The sequence below is a fragment of the Microtus ochrogaster genome, chromosome 19, assembly GCF_000317375.1.
Source record: "Microtus ochrogaster isolate Prairie Vole_2 chromosome 19, MicOch1.0, whole genome shotgun sequence".
Taxonomy (NCBI): domain Eukaryota; kingdom Metazoa; phylum Chordata; class Mammalia; order Rodentia; family Cricetidae; genus Microtus; species Microtus ochrogaster.
In genome coordinates, this window is record NC_022021.1 from 5,709,929 (window position 1) to 5,725,616 (window position 15,688).

The 15,688-nt window shown below is 38.7% G+C and overlaps 1 protein-coding gene across 1 annotated transcript in view; it reads right to left on the minus strand.

Annotated features, from left to right (window-relative positions):
• Positions 1-366: 366 nt before the first annotated feature.
• The window catches only part of Tbca (tubulin folding cofactor A), a 54,496-nt gene continuing 39,174 nt past the window's right edge, over positions 367-15,688 (minus strand). Inside the window, exons 2-4 of the mRNA XM_005356480.2 lie at positions 11,083-11,188; positions 5,803-5,889; positions 367-644 (exon numbers count right to left, since the gene is read on the minus strand). Of these exons, the coding sequence (XP_005356537.1) occupies positions 564-644; positions 5,803-5,889; positions 11,083-11,188 (274 nt within the window). The 3' untranslated portion in view covers positions 367-563. The remainder of the gene's footprint in view (positions 645-5,802; positions 5,890-11,082; positions 11,189-15,688) is intronic.

The window sequence follows — 15,688 nt, forward strand, 5'->3', positions numbered from 1 at the left end:
TATCATGTGCTAAAATCCCTTCCTGGGGAAGACATAAATCAAGTCTACCCCTTGTTATAAGGGTCCAACAACATACCAAAGCATGAGTCCACCAAAATTCGACCTGGGGAACGCATGAATGTATTGGGATCACTTACAGAGACTCAATGGGGGTGAGCGGCAGTGTAGGAGTCTTTGCCTAGCACTGACGTGGACTTCCCACAGCCGCGCAGATGGGCTCCTCCCTAGCGCCTCTCAGCTGATGTGCTTGATCTTTAAACCAATCTATAGTTACAAAATATTTCAACTTCAGACAGAAACTGGTATCTGTTCAAAACACCTATCTGATTTAATGAACAACCATTTAACTAAGTGGTCAACTGAAAATTTTGTAAAGTATGAAATAAACAATTTTATTAGGTGAACTCATTTATTTGACACATTAAGTTATGCAAAGAAAAATATATGCAACTGCATAAAAAGAACCAAATTTTCCTATTACTAAACACAGCAGTGGCAAAAATAACAAATTGTAGAATGGACCCCAGGATTTAATGCAAAAAAACACCCTGTACAGAAAAATTTCAGGCTTCTAACTTCACTGAATCCAGAACTACACGTGCTTCTTTATACTCCTCAGCTTCTTCCAAATCTTTTTCACTTTCCTGAAATGAAAAATAGCAAATTAGATTTGTCCTTTAGGGATTTCAATACTTTATATTTATATTACACATCAGTAAGTAACCCAAGAATTAAAGAAAAGGAGTCTAGGCTCTCTAAATATATCACAGCTCTGTCCCTTTGTTACTAGGAAAGAAGAAGTAAGAGGTTATCTTGTTTTTATCAGATACTCTCAGACTATGTATTTTCATGTTGTAATTACTAACACAGGTGCCTAAAATTATTAGCATTAAGCAATTAAATAAAAATCTCACAAATTTAAAATCATTCTTATTTGGCCAACATCATGCTACAAAAATATGATTCACAATGACTTAAAAGTAAAAAAACAAGGAGTTGCTAATGTGTTAATATAACATCCACCATACAATAATACTTCAATTATTCTCAATGCCAAAGGCTGCTAATGATCTCATATAAGTTTAGTACAATCAAATTAGAAGAGTGGATTTTATACTTACTAGTGAGTATAATATGAGTATATCATATTGACATCAAGCAATATGTCAATTTTCTGATATTTAAAGATTAAGTTTGTCTACACACAAAAATATAGGAAACTTTCACTAAAATATTATTATACCAAGAGATTAATAAAATAATGCCTAAATTTTCACATAGGAGACTGTAAGTAAAAAATACTACTTTTATTTTTTATGTATGGGTGTTTTGCCTGAATATCTGTCTGTGCGCCACACGCATCCTGCTCCCCCATGGAAGCCAGAGGGATAGGAGATTAGATCCCCTGGAACTGGGAGTTACATTTGGCTGTAAGCTGTCATATGGTGTTGAGAACTAAACGTAGGTCCACCACTCTAGTTCTTAATTTTTAAATGAAGTGAAGGACAACAATTTGTGCAAGGTCATTAAAAGATGTAGCTAGTTATGAACGACAAGGTAATAATGTTTGCATTTAACATGAACAATAAGGCAAAAAGCTGAATTCAGATATCTGGCAACAACTTCTTAACCCTGAAAATGACCTTAAACAGTTTATTTCAGTAAATATGTTATTGAGAGCAGAGGTCATAGTTTAATTCAGCCTCAAGCACAACTATCTAAACATATCATTTTCAAACAATCTGTATTAGATTCATGGGAAAAAAAAACAGCATTGAAACTGCTAAGAAATACAAATGGCATTTTTATATAGCATCTTAACAGTGGTTATTTCTTACTTTATCTATCTTATACTAAAATAGAATAAACACTAGCACCTCATTTAATTGAGAAGAATTGTCCTGTCTTTTAAAAGTTCATTCTAGGGGCTGGAGAGAAGGCAAAGTGGGTCAGAGCATCTGTTGCTCTTCCAAAGCCTAGAGGTCAATCAATTCATAACAGGTGGCTCAGCTCACAGCTCCTAGTGGGTCAGATGCCTCTGGCCTCAGTGGCGCCTATCTGCAGTCATGTGTATGTACCCATATACACAGTCATAATTAAAAACAGTAAATCTTTTAAAAAAAACTGCTGGGTCATGGGGCTCACGATCCTTAATAAAGTTTATTATAGAGACAATTCCAGGCAAAATTAATATATAAAATAAAAATCTTTCCCTCTTTTTTTGCCCTATAGATTTAGTCAGAATGTGGTGATAAACATTTTATTCTTTTTCCTAGACTATCTAGAAAATACAGCTATGTATCTAATAATTAATATCAGCAGAGAAAACAGAAACATTAAAAATAAGATCAGTAAAGGAAATGTAGAGTACATCCATTATCAAACAGCAAAGCAACAATGACTTGATCATTGTGACAGTCAACTCTCACTGTCAACTGGCCACAATTCAAATTCAGAAACCCCTAAGAGCATCATGAGGCGCCATCGCCATTAGGTTGGCTGGGGCATGTCCACGGGGATGGTGAGACCCGGCACACTGTGGGCAACACCATGCTCTAGGCTGGCGGTCCTGGACCACAGAGGAGTAGAGGAGCTGCATGAAGCACAGAGCATGCTGTGTTTTTCTCTGCTGTTAACTGTGTATGTGACATTATTAGTTGTTTCAAGTTCCTGCAATTTGACTTCCTCATAATAATGAACTATAATCTGGAATTGTGAGCAAAATTAAACCTTTTCTTCCCTTTGTGAGGGCTAAGTTATGTTTTAAGTTTTTAAAATCTGTGTTTAAGAGAGCTATAAAACAAAAATACCTCTAACCTGTAGTCCCACTTCCCCAAGGACAGATAGCTTCCCAGAATGCTAGGATAACAAGCCCCTTGTTTTCACTTCCATAAACAAGGCTGGTTGTCCAACCTGGAAGTGCTTGATCACATACAGGCCGGCAGTATGCAGGTAGGAAGTACACAGCCTGGTGGGTTTTACCTCTATCAGTGTCTACCTAACGTAATTCAGAGCCATTATCAGGGATTCTGGGTGGACTTGGCCAGTATCTATCTTCCTGGCCAATATTTAATAAAGCTTGATTCAAATTTGGCTCAAAAATTGAGGTAGTGGTCTTATTCTTGCCCAGTGATATTAACACTTTCTGTTACGTTTTTTTTTTTTTTTAATCACAGCCACAAAAATGAAACTAGTAGAGTTGTGATGGTTTGTTTTGAGACAGGGGCTCTCTATGTAGCCCTGGCTGTCCTTAAACTCATAGAGACCCACATGCCTCTGATTCCCAAGTGTTGGGATGGAAGGTGTTTGTTACCATGCTGCATGATGGTAAACTGTCTGGATTGTCTACAATCTAATCACTGGGAAACACTGGTTCATTCCTCTCTGCTCTAATTATGGATGTAATGTGACTTAGCTGCTTTAAGTTCCTGCTACCTTGATCGGATGTAACCTGGAATTGTAAGCCACATAACTTCTTTGTTTCTTAAGTTGATTGCTTTTATTCAGCATTTTACCACAACAACAAGAAACAAAACTAAGGTAGAAACTGGTACCAAGAGGTAGGGCAGCTGCTGTGATAAGCAGGACTATGCAGCTTTGGGGAAATGGAACTGTCTTGAGGGAAGAACATGAAAGTGCTTGGTACAAAGGATTAGAAAATCCACACAATGCTGGAAGCAGAGGTTAATGGGCATTCTACTGGGGGTGTGGCAGACAGGAATGCTGAGAAAACTGACTGTAATGTAGAGGGCTAGTCTTACAGTTACGGAGGGAAGAAGGACTCTCAACAACTGGGCTAGGAGCCATTCCTGTCACATTGTGGTCAAGAATCTGCCTTCTTTCTGCTCTTATTCTGAGAATCCGAGTGAAGTTAGGGTATTTCACAGAGAAGCTCCTTGTGCTGCACTGGGAGATCAAAGGAATGTCCTGAAGGTAAAACCACACCACCCAGAGGTTCCATCTTGAGAAGATGCAAATTCACTTACTGGAAGAAAGCCTATAACATCCCCCATTTCCTGGGAAGCAACGTCACAGGAAAGTGTGTCTTCAGCACACAGAGGCGGACACAGCTGCATCTAAAGGGGAGAGGCTGTCAAGAGAACTTGTCTACTGTCTGTGTGGTATCTGATTTGAAGTCACAAAGATGTAAACATGAGGGGGTCACTGAGAACAGCTGAGGCCAGGCCCTGTGTGGCACGGGGGCAGTCCCTGTGATAAGAAGTCCCGAGAGGATTATATAAAGGTGAGACTTACACTGCAGGGAACCCCAGAAGGCAGGCAACCAGGAGCGCGGCAGGTGCGGGCAGAGTGGGGCTGTGTGCTGAAGGTGGCAGGGCTAAAGTGTGAGGCTGTCCCAGCTGTTGGCTCTCAGCCAATTTCATCACAAGCTCCAGATGCAGGACAAAGAGCTGCAGGACTTGGCGGGTTTCTCTGCTGGAGTTCATTTGTTTATTTCTTGTTGTGCCCTGGTTCCTCCATTTTGAAATACGAATGTCTACTCTGTACTATTTCATGTTCAAAGTACTCAACTTTTTTTTAAATAGGAACTTACAATTAAAAGACTTCAGACTTTTAAAATATTAGAAAATTTAAAAATAATAAGGACTTTTAAGGGTGGTTTGCATTTTACATTAGGAGATAAACAAGACTTTGGGGACAAAAGGTAGAGAAGGTCACAGCTTAGGGTGGTGAGTGTCTGAATGTCAGGTAGACAGGAAGTAGAGTTGTGATGGCTGGCTTTAGGAGTCAGGTTAGTTCATTGCTCTTCAATGCAGACCTAAGTAATATGATCCTGCATCCTGCCTTCCCTACAGTGAGGGACTGTAGGGAATTTTGAGCCAAATGAGATCTTTGTCCCTTAAGTTGCTTTTGTCGGGGTGTTTATATCACAGCAATAGAAAATAGAATTCAGACAAGAGTGCTGTGCACTTGTCTGTTAAAAAAGAATAAGACGACACTTAGTTAGACTTCAATACCTTTATAAACTCAGCTAACCACTGTTTCACAAGAATCTGTACTAGGAAGAGTAATATAACAGCACAACAGCACTACCTGACTTACGGGACTTCATGAGAGGTTTGCCTCCGCTACCTTCCTCACTTTAAAACTCTCAATTTAGTTTAGGTCTGAATCTAAAATAATTCCAGAGCCTTTTAACAAGGACAAGTTAATTTGAGACATGGAATTAAATCAGATTTCAAACAGTTGGCTCACTGTTAATGTGTCAAAAAAAAAGTATGCACAAAAAGCAAATAGATATTGCTGGTCAAAACTGGTACCATGTATACCTGCTATTATGGCTCAAATATTTAATTAAATAAGTAAACAGAAAAGATAGAAGTGATTGTTTACTGGAGTCATAACACAAACCTAAGCTAAATTCTTTACCTATTTAAAAGCATGTTGATTCACAGGGTATGATGGTTAGTGTCATCAATCTAATAGCCAGGGGTCAGCCTCCAGGCACACCAGTCCCCGAGTATGACAATGGGAGACTGGCTATCTAGACTGCATCATGATGGGTGACTGTGGACTGGACCATCCCTAAGCAGGAGAGGGAGGCACACAAGCATTCACTGTACAGGTTCCTATAATGGATACAGTGCAACCAGCTCTCTCCAGTCACTGTGACTTTCCTGCTCAGGACTATAACCTGGAATTCTGAGCTAAAATGAACCTTTCCAGGAGTATTTCATCATACAATAGGGGAAGAAGCCAAGACACAGGGCAAATTAATAGAACATCTCTTCAAATAGCTGTAGTGTTAAATAGTCAAGTTTTGGTAGAGAAATCTTTACTTACTAGTATCTGCTGAAGATCGGTATATGCAGCCTCTAACCGGCGCTGGCAATCTGGGATCATCATCCGGGACTCTTGAAGGATTTCTGCCTGTAATGAGAGAATCGAGAAGACAGATCTAATGTGTATTTATTTTACACCTTGGCATATAACTAATGGTTTAGAGGAAATGAAAAATAGGAGTATGTTAAGTGACTCAATGTTCTAATTTAAATTGGGCTTATCTGATTGTAATATCCACATAGTACAAGTTGTAAGCAGAACTTGCACAAAGTTTGGGGGCTTTTCTCTCTTTTGGCAATCACCTTTCCATGGTAAGTGAAAATTAACTGGCAAAGCTTTTCATTCAGTTCTTATTTAAAAGGCTATTTAAAGTAAATGATTCCCCTGCTGTCACAAAGCACCTTTATCTAAAATGGGATCAGCTGGTTATATAAATATCCCCTGCATCTTTGGGTAATAAAGGAAAACAGTGTTCAGATAGTATCACAGGGAGATAATTACTGCATGAGAGAAGTTATTGAGTTATTGATCACATCGTGTGCACACTGCAGGAGGGACTCACTGAAAGACAGAGGTAAGAAAAATGAAAAGCAAAGACCAGCAGGTTCATATTTTGATGCTTACCATGCATAAAAAGTTATTACTTATCCTTATGCTTCAGTTTAGGAGAGAGATTATTCTCCCCAAGCAGTGTGAGCCAAATTACCATCGCGGCGCCCTCCAAATCTGAAGTTCTTGTCTATTCTCATGAAGACACTGAAGAATTAACCACAGGGACACCTATTCTGAGGGATGCTTTTGGATGTAAAATTTACCACTCAAGGCTATACTGGAACACATCAAACACAAGAGAAAACTAGGAAACTTGGTCAATAGTCAAGCTGTTGAATTTAAGACTTTTCTTCAGTTGGTACAAAGCTTTTGTTTCCTTAAATTATTCCCAGAGACGGCTATTGTGATAACTCAAAAGCTTTCAGAGATATGGGTACAAAATTAGTCAAGATTACCTAATTGAAATAAAACAAAATGCACACAATAAGGGCACTAATATTTAACTAGAATGGAAGCTGAAGGAGGTCCCAGAATCTTCATGCTTTGACAGTCTGCTGTAGCTCATACTGCAATAAAAACATCACAACACACAGATACTCTCTACCCACATCACTTTTTTGGGTGGAAATACATGGCGGAACTTAGAATGCTTTGACTAATAAGACACAGGTTAAAATTTCAAGTATAGGATCATGACTTTACTTTCAAGTAAACAGATATTTAATCAATGGCACTAAATTATTTTTGTCTATCTGGTTTGAATCTATGTGAAAAAATGGCAACAGGAACATTTCAGATTTCTCCTGTGGAATTCCTACAGAAAAGCTTTATAGGAACAAAACAGAATGAATATCAAGAATTAGGTCAAACTCATGATAAGTCTAAATGTATATTTACAATTTCCCCCTAAACTTCAATGTTTCTGAAACGAATTTTAAGCAGCACTATTCAACATAATTTTATTCTTTATTATCTCTCTGTAGTACAGATCAAAATTTTCTTTTATTCTAACAAGATGAATGTTTGACTTCAACAGGGCAAAAGTTCATCCCCTGTATTCCACCCTGATTATTCACTAAGTTTCCTCTACATTCAGCCACCATAGTCACAGGTTCCACATCTACGATTTAATCTACAGCAGGCTGAAATTAAAAAACACCCCCCCCAAAACTGCACTAAATATTTGTAGTATTTTTGTCATTATTCCTTATAAATAATATACCATAACAATTTACATCACATTGATATCATAAATAATCTAGAGATGAATTAAAATATATAGCAATATGTGTACAGGTTATAAACTGCACTATCTTCTACAAGGAACTGATCCAAGAACACTGAGTGCTGACTGCATACCTACATGATACCAGGACAGGGGAGACAAAAAGGCAAAGAGAAGGCTCCGTTCTCTGGTCCAATACAGGAGCATAAACGTGAAAATATGAAGCATGGCACTGATTCAAGTGAAGACTTGCCATGTGACACGACAGGAACACCCCGGAAACCTGGACACCACAAGCCACTCTTGTATCAGATTCACAAGTTGAATGCTTTCCTTTATAGCAACGATAGTGACTGTCAGGGATAATTTATTTTTTTATTCTCTGAGAATTTCATATAATATACTATCATATTCAACTGTTGCCCAACTCCTCCCTGGTTCTTCCCAAATTACTACCCAGCCAAGTTCTTCCACTTTTTCAAAAACAAACAAAAAGGCCACTAAAAACCATGGGGCCCAATTTATGTTGGCCAACTACTCCTGAGCATGGAGCCTGCCCTGGACGTCTCAGTCCACGGAGAGAACTAACTGACTTTCTTCTCCCAGCAGCAATCATTGGAAGCAGGTTTCTGACTGGGAGTGGAGCTTAGTGAGTGGCACTTTCTGGGATTTTGGTGCCAGGAACTAACAACAGCATCTGAGCCATGATTATACTAAGACATTCCCAAATACCCAATTTAACTAAATGAGTACTGTTTATTCAAAGTATCTTCCTTGGAATGTTACCTTTCTTTAGAAGACCTAAATAAATGGTTTATTATAATGCTTACTGCCTTATAGCTGAGAGAAAAATCAGGGTCTTGGCTTTGTCATTGGGATGCATAAGGAACCTTAAGGAAACTCCATAGAGTGCCAGCCCCACTGATGTGAAATTGATTTTAAAACAAGTTATAACTTTTTTGGGTATTTATTTTGGTAAAATGGAAGTTGGGGCAAGGCTTGGTTTATAACTATAGACTGCAGAACCTAAAAGTTAATTAATTTCTTTTATGATCAAACATAAACATTGAAAAGGAAACATTCCAACTGACAGGAGTTCCTTTCTTGTCACAGGAAGAATTCTATGAAATGATGTGGCCAAGGGTGAGCTGTTTGGCTAAGGTTTCCGGTTTCTTTGGTGAGCCATATCTTGTAACCAGGGATGAGCTAGACCTGTAAGCTGTAACAGCCTATAGAATAACATCAGCCATCTGTGGAGCCAATAATATTCATATTAGTTTGTCAGATGGAGCTCTAGAAATTACTACGACAATAATAAGTCTTCTCTTTTACACAGTGGCAGGGTTTAACATGTTCATATGGTGAATTAGGAATCCATTCGACTTGTGTTTGCCTGGTTATTGCTGAGCATACTGGGGGAGGGAAGAGGCAGTGTAAACTCTGATACACCAACAGCTGTCATGAATGTTACTGGTGAAAACATACCACCTAAAGCATGGAGATGACCCAATCAGAGGCCATCTATAAGAAATTCACTTCAGATGTAAAAACAAAACAAAACAGAAACAGAAAACAAAATCATGGGAAAAGATGAAGAACGTTAAAAACAACAACAGAAGTGACTCCATGAACAGAACAGAGTGGACTGCTGCAGGTCAAAAAATGGTGTTAGGGACAAAAGGAGTGTCATATTATCATAGCGTAAGCACAGCAAGATAACATACGATCCTGTGTATGAACTGAACAGATAGACAAAGGAACATATATAAATGGGGATTTCCATACTTACATTCAACAATTTATAGACATATTAGACAAAAATGAGCAAGGATAGGAAAGAACTAGATAACGGCACAGTAAGTAAGCTACGCTGCTTTAAAAACAAAACAAAACACTATCATATTGGGAGGAGAGTCGGAAGGGGAAACTGTGGTCAGGATGTAAAATAAATTAAAAAAAACAAACAAACAAACAAAAAATCACCATATCTTAGCAAGGAATAAGAGAATGCAAGTGCATTTAAGCCCTGTGAAGCACTGCACAGACCACATCCGAATCAAACCACAGTGAAGACAAAACGTAAATCTACCAAACATGCAATCATATATAGTGCATGCTCTAACACGCTGCCATATAATCGGAGTCAATAACTGAGAGAGAATCTCCCTTATAAATGAACAGTCAGCTGGGCAGTGCTGGAACACACCTTTAGCACTTGGAAGGCAGAAGCCCGAATAATGCTGTGGGATGCAGTCAGACCTAAAATAGTGCTGAGAGGCACAGCCACAGACCCAAATGCTCACAGCAGCAAAGTTAAATGCTTTCAAATCTATGTTACTATCTTTTTTTAAAAAATATTTATTTATTTATTTATTTATTTACTATGTATACAATATTCTGTCTGTATGCCTGAAGGCCAGAAGAGGGTGCCAGACCCCTCTACAGATGGTTGTGAGCCACCATGTGGCTGCTGGGAATTGAACTCAGGACCTTTGGAAGAGCAGGCAATGCTCTTAACCACTGAGCCATCTCTCCAGCCCTATGTTACTATCTTAAAAATATAGGGAAGGAGGCAGCACTTAATACCAACACTTAAAGGCAGAGGCCAGTCTGGTCTAATTAGGGAGTTCCAGGACATGCACAGCTACACAGAGAGAGCCTGTCATAAAACGAAAACAAAGCCAAAAAAAAAATCATAACAATGAAAAACAAACAAGAAAAAAGGCAGTGAATAAACTTAAAACCATCAAAGGAAATGAAGTGGTTATAAAAGATAAAAGTACACATTGATAAAATTACAGATAAGAAAAACACAAAGAAAAAAAAAGTTGATGCACTTCTGGCAAGACCAAGTGAGTAGGCACAAGTCACCAAAACCAAAACCAAACAGCTCCCATAGCCAATGAAGAATGAGAGGTACCAGGGACAACTACAATACAACTTGAAAGCAACGGACCACACTCCTCTAAACTTACATAAACCACCTGAACCCTACCAGCTCCATCCATTTCCTGCAAATGTCATGACTTCTTCCTATCTGAGATGCACTCACTGTTCCACTGTGTACATACAGCACACTTCCAATGTCCATTCACTGCATGGACATCTGGTCTGCGTCAAATTCCTAACTATTATGAGAAATATTATTTAGTTTTGGTGGTCTTCATATTAATTGGGGAGCTATTTATGAATTTAAAGATGTAATTATACTTACTGTATTATCTAATTTATATTTAGTCCTCAGAACGGGAGAAGCCGCGGGGTTCACGGCTGACACAACAATGGAGTGCTTGCGTTCAAACAGCTGAGTGCTGTGTGCCCTGCTGCAGTCATTTCACTTCAGTCTCTGCTTTCTGTCTTTGTTGAGCTTTATTTTTCCTGTCTGTCAGAAAGAGACTTGCAGTGATCCTCCTGCCTCAGCCTCACATACCACAGAACACAGCCCCTCTCTGAGGGCCATGGCAAAGAGCACATGAGTGCGCAGTTCACGAGTGTCGGCTTACCTGCTTCTTAATGGCGTAGTTCTCACCATCTTCAGCCTTCATTTTCTCAATCTTTTCTTCTTGCTGCTTTGCTTCTTTCTCATACATCACTTTTTCTTTGACTAATCTATAAACAAACCAAAACTGTTTTAGAGAATTAGCTTGTTTCTCTAACTGATAACAAAGAAACGATGTAAACAGAAAGCACAGTTAAAAATACAAACATGGATAGGCAAGACAGGGGCAGCTAATCTAGTCACAGAGGTGAGAGCCTTGCGCCCCAAGTCTTCTGGGTGAAGCTGAGCATAATGCACAGAGCACAGCACTCTGACAGGAAGAAGGAAACCTACTTTTGCATCCATGATGTAGAGTTAGGAACTAACACTTCTGTACTGCTGTTTTATTGGTATGTTTTCTAAAACTTTGTACATGTGCCTTAAAGAATACAATGTGCATACATTTAGTTTATTAGGGAAAAAAAACATCAAATCTCAAGGAAAGATGAGATTTATTATTTCAACAAAAGTCCTGCTTACTACTCACAGGGAACTTAATTCTATGTTGGCCTTTCCTTATATAAGAAACTAGAATGGGTAATTTAAAGGTAGTTCTCTCACAGACAATTAGTGGACACAAACCAGCACAAATAATGTTCAAGCAAGAAAAGGTACAGAGCAGGGGGCTCTGGTAATAAGGAAGGATGCAAAACAAAAACCCAATTAGCCATAAACAATTCAATCTCCCTAAAATCAGGTTAAATCAAGTTTAATAGAAAAAGATTATGCTGGATAGCTTTTATGTCAACTTGGCACAAGCTAGAGTCATCTGAGAGAAGAAAATGTCAACTGAGAAAATGTGGTGGGCAACCCTGCAGGACACTCTTAGTTAGTGACCGATACGGGAGGGCCACTCCGGGGCTGTGGTCCTGGGTGCTATAGTAAAGCAGGTGAAGCAAGCTCATGGGAGTAAGCCAGTGGGCAGTATTCCTCCAAGGCCTCTGCATTAGTTCATGCCCTGACTTTCCTTCATGATGGACTATGACCAACCAGGCCATGTGAGATAAAATTAACCCTTTACTCAAGTTGCTTTTGGTCAATGGCTTTTTTTTTTTAATCACAGTAGTAGAAACCCTAACAAATAACATATCAATAACATAGCAGCATCCCTCTATAGACAGTACATATGTACAGTGTGGTGGGTTGAATGAGAATGTCTCAAAGAGGCTCATGTATTTGAGTGCTTGGTCTTAGTTGGTGGAACTGTTTTGGAAAGGATCAGGAGGTGTGGCCTGTTGGAAGAGGTGTGTCACGGGGTGGGCTGTGAGGTTTTCTCTATCTACCCCCCACCCTACTGCCTCTAATTTGTAGTAAGATGTAAGCTCTCAGCTACCGCTCCAAGACCATGCCTGCCTACTGCCATGTTCCCCAACATGATGACACTGGACTAACCCTCTGAAACTGTAAACAAGTCTCCAATTCAATGCTTTCTTTTATAAGTTACCTTGTTCATGGTGTCTTTTCACAGCAATAGAAAAGAACCAAAGCATACAGCAAAGAAAAGTTTTCTGGCTCCACCACATTAAAAACAAGCCTCCATCTGACTTGCTTAATTCTAATCCAACCTGTAAGGGGAGGAAACCCCTATGGAGAACATGGCAATGGAGACTTTAAAGTATATTTCTAAACATAATTAGATTTTTATAGTTTAACTAGATTATATCTCTGACTGTCCTAAAACAGCTATGTATAACCAGGCTGGCCTTGAACTCAAGAGATCTACCTGCCTTTGTCACCTAAGTGCTGGATCAAAGGCATGAGCCACCATGCCTGACCAAATTCACAGGTCTTTAAAGCATGGTAATACAATACCCTCTGCACTCTGTGTTTCCTGAGGAGTTAGGCTAGCATAGGTTAAGACTTTAACATGAATTCTACTCTAGAACTGAAGCGTCCTAGTCAGCACCTACCCTGGGTCATTCTGTGCTATATTTCTAGACAGAAACACAACAAAACACTACCAGGAGTGGATAGTTATGAGTCTCACACACTTAGACCCTGGGGTACTGTCAGTAAAAGAGCAAAGTATAAAATAAACATTTACTTTAAGTTGTAAAAACACAACAACAACAAAAGGATGCTCAAGAAACAAACAGCAAATGAGCATGAAATTCCTGTACAGTTAGTTAACTGAAGGGAAGCCCTGGTGATTTGGGAGGGGGAGATTAAAAAAAGATTAATTTTATGCCTTTTAATAAGTGGTGTGGGAGGTCCTTCTGCCTGTGTGTTTCCTTTCTTAGTTAATGAATAAAGAAACTGCCTTGGCCTGTCAATAGAGCAGAACGTAGGTAGGTGGGGGAAACTAAATGGAATGCTGGGAGGAGGAAGGCGGTGAGACACCATGGATCTGCATGAGAGAGGCGCTGGGAATCTTTCCTGGTAAGCCAATAAGAAGCTAGAGCTAATGGGCCAAGCAGTGATTTAATTAATACAGTTTTTGTGTGGTTTTTTTGGGGGCTAAGCTAGCCGGGAAGCTGGGATGAACAAGTGGGCTTCTCCTCCTACAAACAAGGTATGAGCTTTTTACAATTTTTTATTATTTAAAAATTTAAATTATCCTTATTAATTTTTTCACTTAAAAAAGTTAAGACTGAGTATAACACAATATTTAATAATTTTCAAACTTACTAGTTTCCTCTTTGGTTACATTCACTAATTTTTTGGAGTAATGCAGAATCTACCTAATAGTATAATTCTCTAAGTGTTGCTTTCCAATATATCACTTAAAATAACAATTTCAAAGTAATGCTACTGCAGCTTAAAGGCAAAATTAATTGAAAATACTTTTCATTACTGTTACAAATCTTGTCTCCAAAGAGCAAAGCAGCTTCACAATATGTAGGTTCTAATGAGCAAGAAAAGCTTACTGTTAAGGAGGGCTGTAAGTAGTATAAAGGATTGACAACTCTTAGTGGGATAATCAAATAACAAACCACCTTCAACATAATGTGTAACACACAATGGACATTTACATATGCAGCCCAGCACTGCTAGTATCGTCCACCAAATTCACTTGTGCTAGTGGTCAGATACACTGAAGAACAGAAGTTCTAGGGATAGACAACACGTTTGTGTAAAAGGTCCTGGGAAGGACTTGTAGAAACAAATCTGCTAAGCATGGTTCAAACGCAAATGCAACGGAGATGCAAGGATTATCAGTCCGCGTGGCTCCTTCAGAACAGGTGCCCCTCACAAGTTAGAGAAACGTTGTAGAAACTCACATTTTTTCTACAAAACTCTCAAGTGCAAATTTAACACATTTAAACATACTGCTCATACAATCCAAGTTTTCAGGTAAATCAAGAGCTTCAGACCTTGCATCTAAAAACGCTGATTTTTAATTTTTTAAATTTATTATCCTAATTTTATAGTTTTAAGAATTATAAATACTATTTTCAACATATTTATGGCCATCTAATATCTAATATTCCAAAACCAAGTGTACAAGTGGCAGGTCAGTACAAATAACAGTGGTAATAAGGGCTAAAGGGGCTGGAGAAACGGCTCTTACAGTGAACCCAGGTTCAATCCTGAGCACCTGTGGCAGCTCACAACTGCCTGAAACTACAAATCCAGGGGATCTGACATCCTCTTCTACCTCCACAAATATCACAAGTATCAGAATACATGTGGTTTACTTACATACATGCTGACAAAAAGTCATATATAAAATAAACTTTTGGTAGGATGGTGGTGGTGTACAACATTAATCCCACTTAAGGAAGCAGAAGCAGGCGGATCTCTGTGAGTTCGAGGTCAGTCTGGTCTAAAGATAGAGTTCCAGGACAGCCAAGGCTACACAGAGAAACCCTGTCTCTAAAAACCAAAAATAAGTAAGTTCAACTAAAAAAATCTTTAAAAATATTGGCAAAGGACCTATATAGGCACTTCTTTAAGATGACATGCATGTGTAGTAAGCACATGAGAAGCTACTCAACCCCATCCATCAGGAATGAAATCACACTGCACAACAACAACAGATGTCTACCATCAGTCAGATCATAAATGTCAAGTATTTGGAAAGACAAAAGCAGAGAGCATTAAACAATGCTGATAGAAATGAAAATGGATACAGTTGTTTTGAAGTTGGCTATTCCTCAAAATATTAAGCAAACCAAAATTATAATTCATCTCAGTGCTACTCCTAGATATATCCCTAGAAAAACTGAAAGAGGAGTCCACATGAAACCTATGTCTACAAATGTTGACAACGGTTTATGTGCAATAGACAAAACATGGGAACTCAAAATTGCACTTCATGGACAAACAGAATGTGGTATATCCATTCACTGGACTATTACTCAGCAGTAAAAAGGAGTAAAATATTCTAGGGGAGAATCTATCACAATTATTCTGCTAAATGGATATAATAACAAACTGATTCGTAATGATATCATGCCTAGATATTAGTATATCTCTCGACCCTCACCAAAAAGCATTCTTTCCTGGAGTGAGCTCCAGGAAAGTCTAAGATACACAGAGAATCTCTGTCTCGAAAAATCAAAAAAGAAAGACAGACAGACAGACAAACAGAGAGAGAGAGAGAGAGAGAGAGAGAGAGAGAGAGAGAG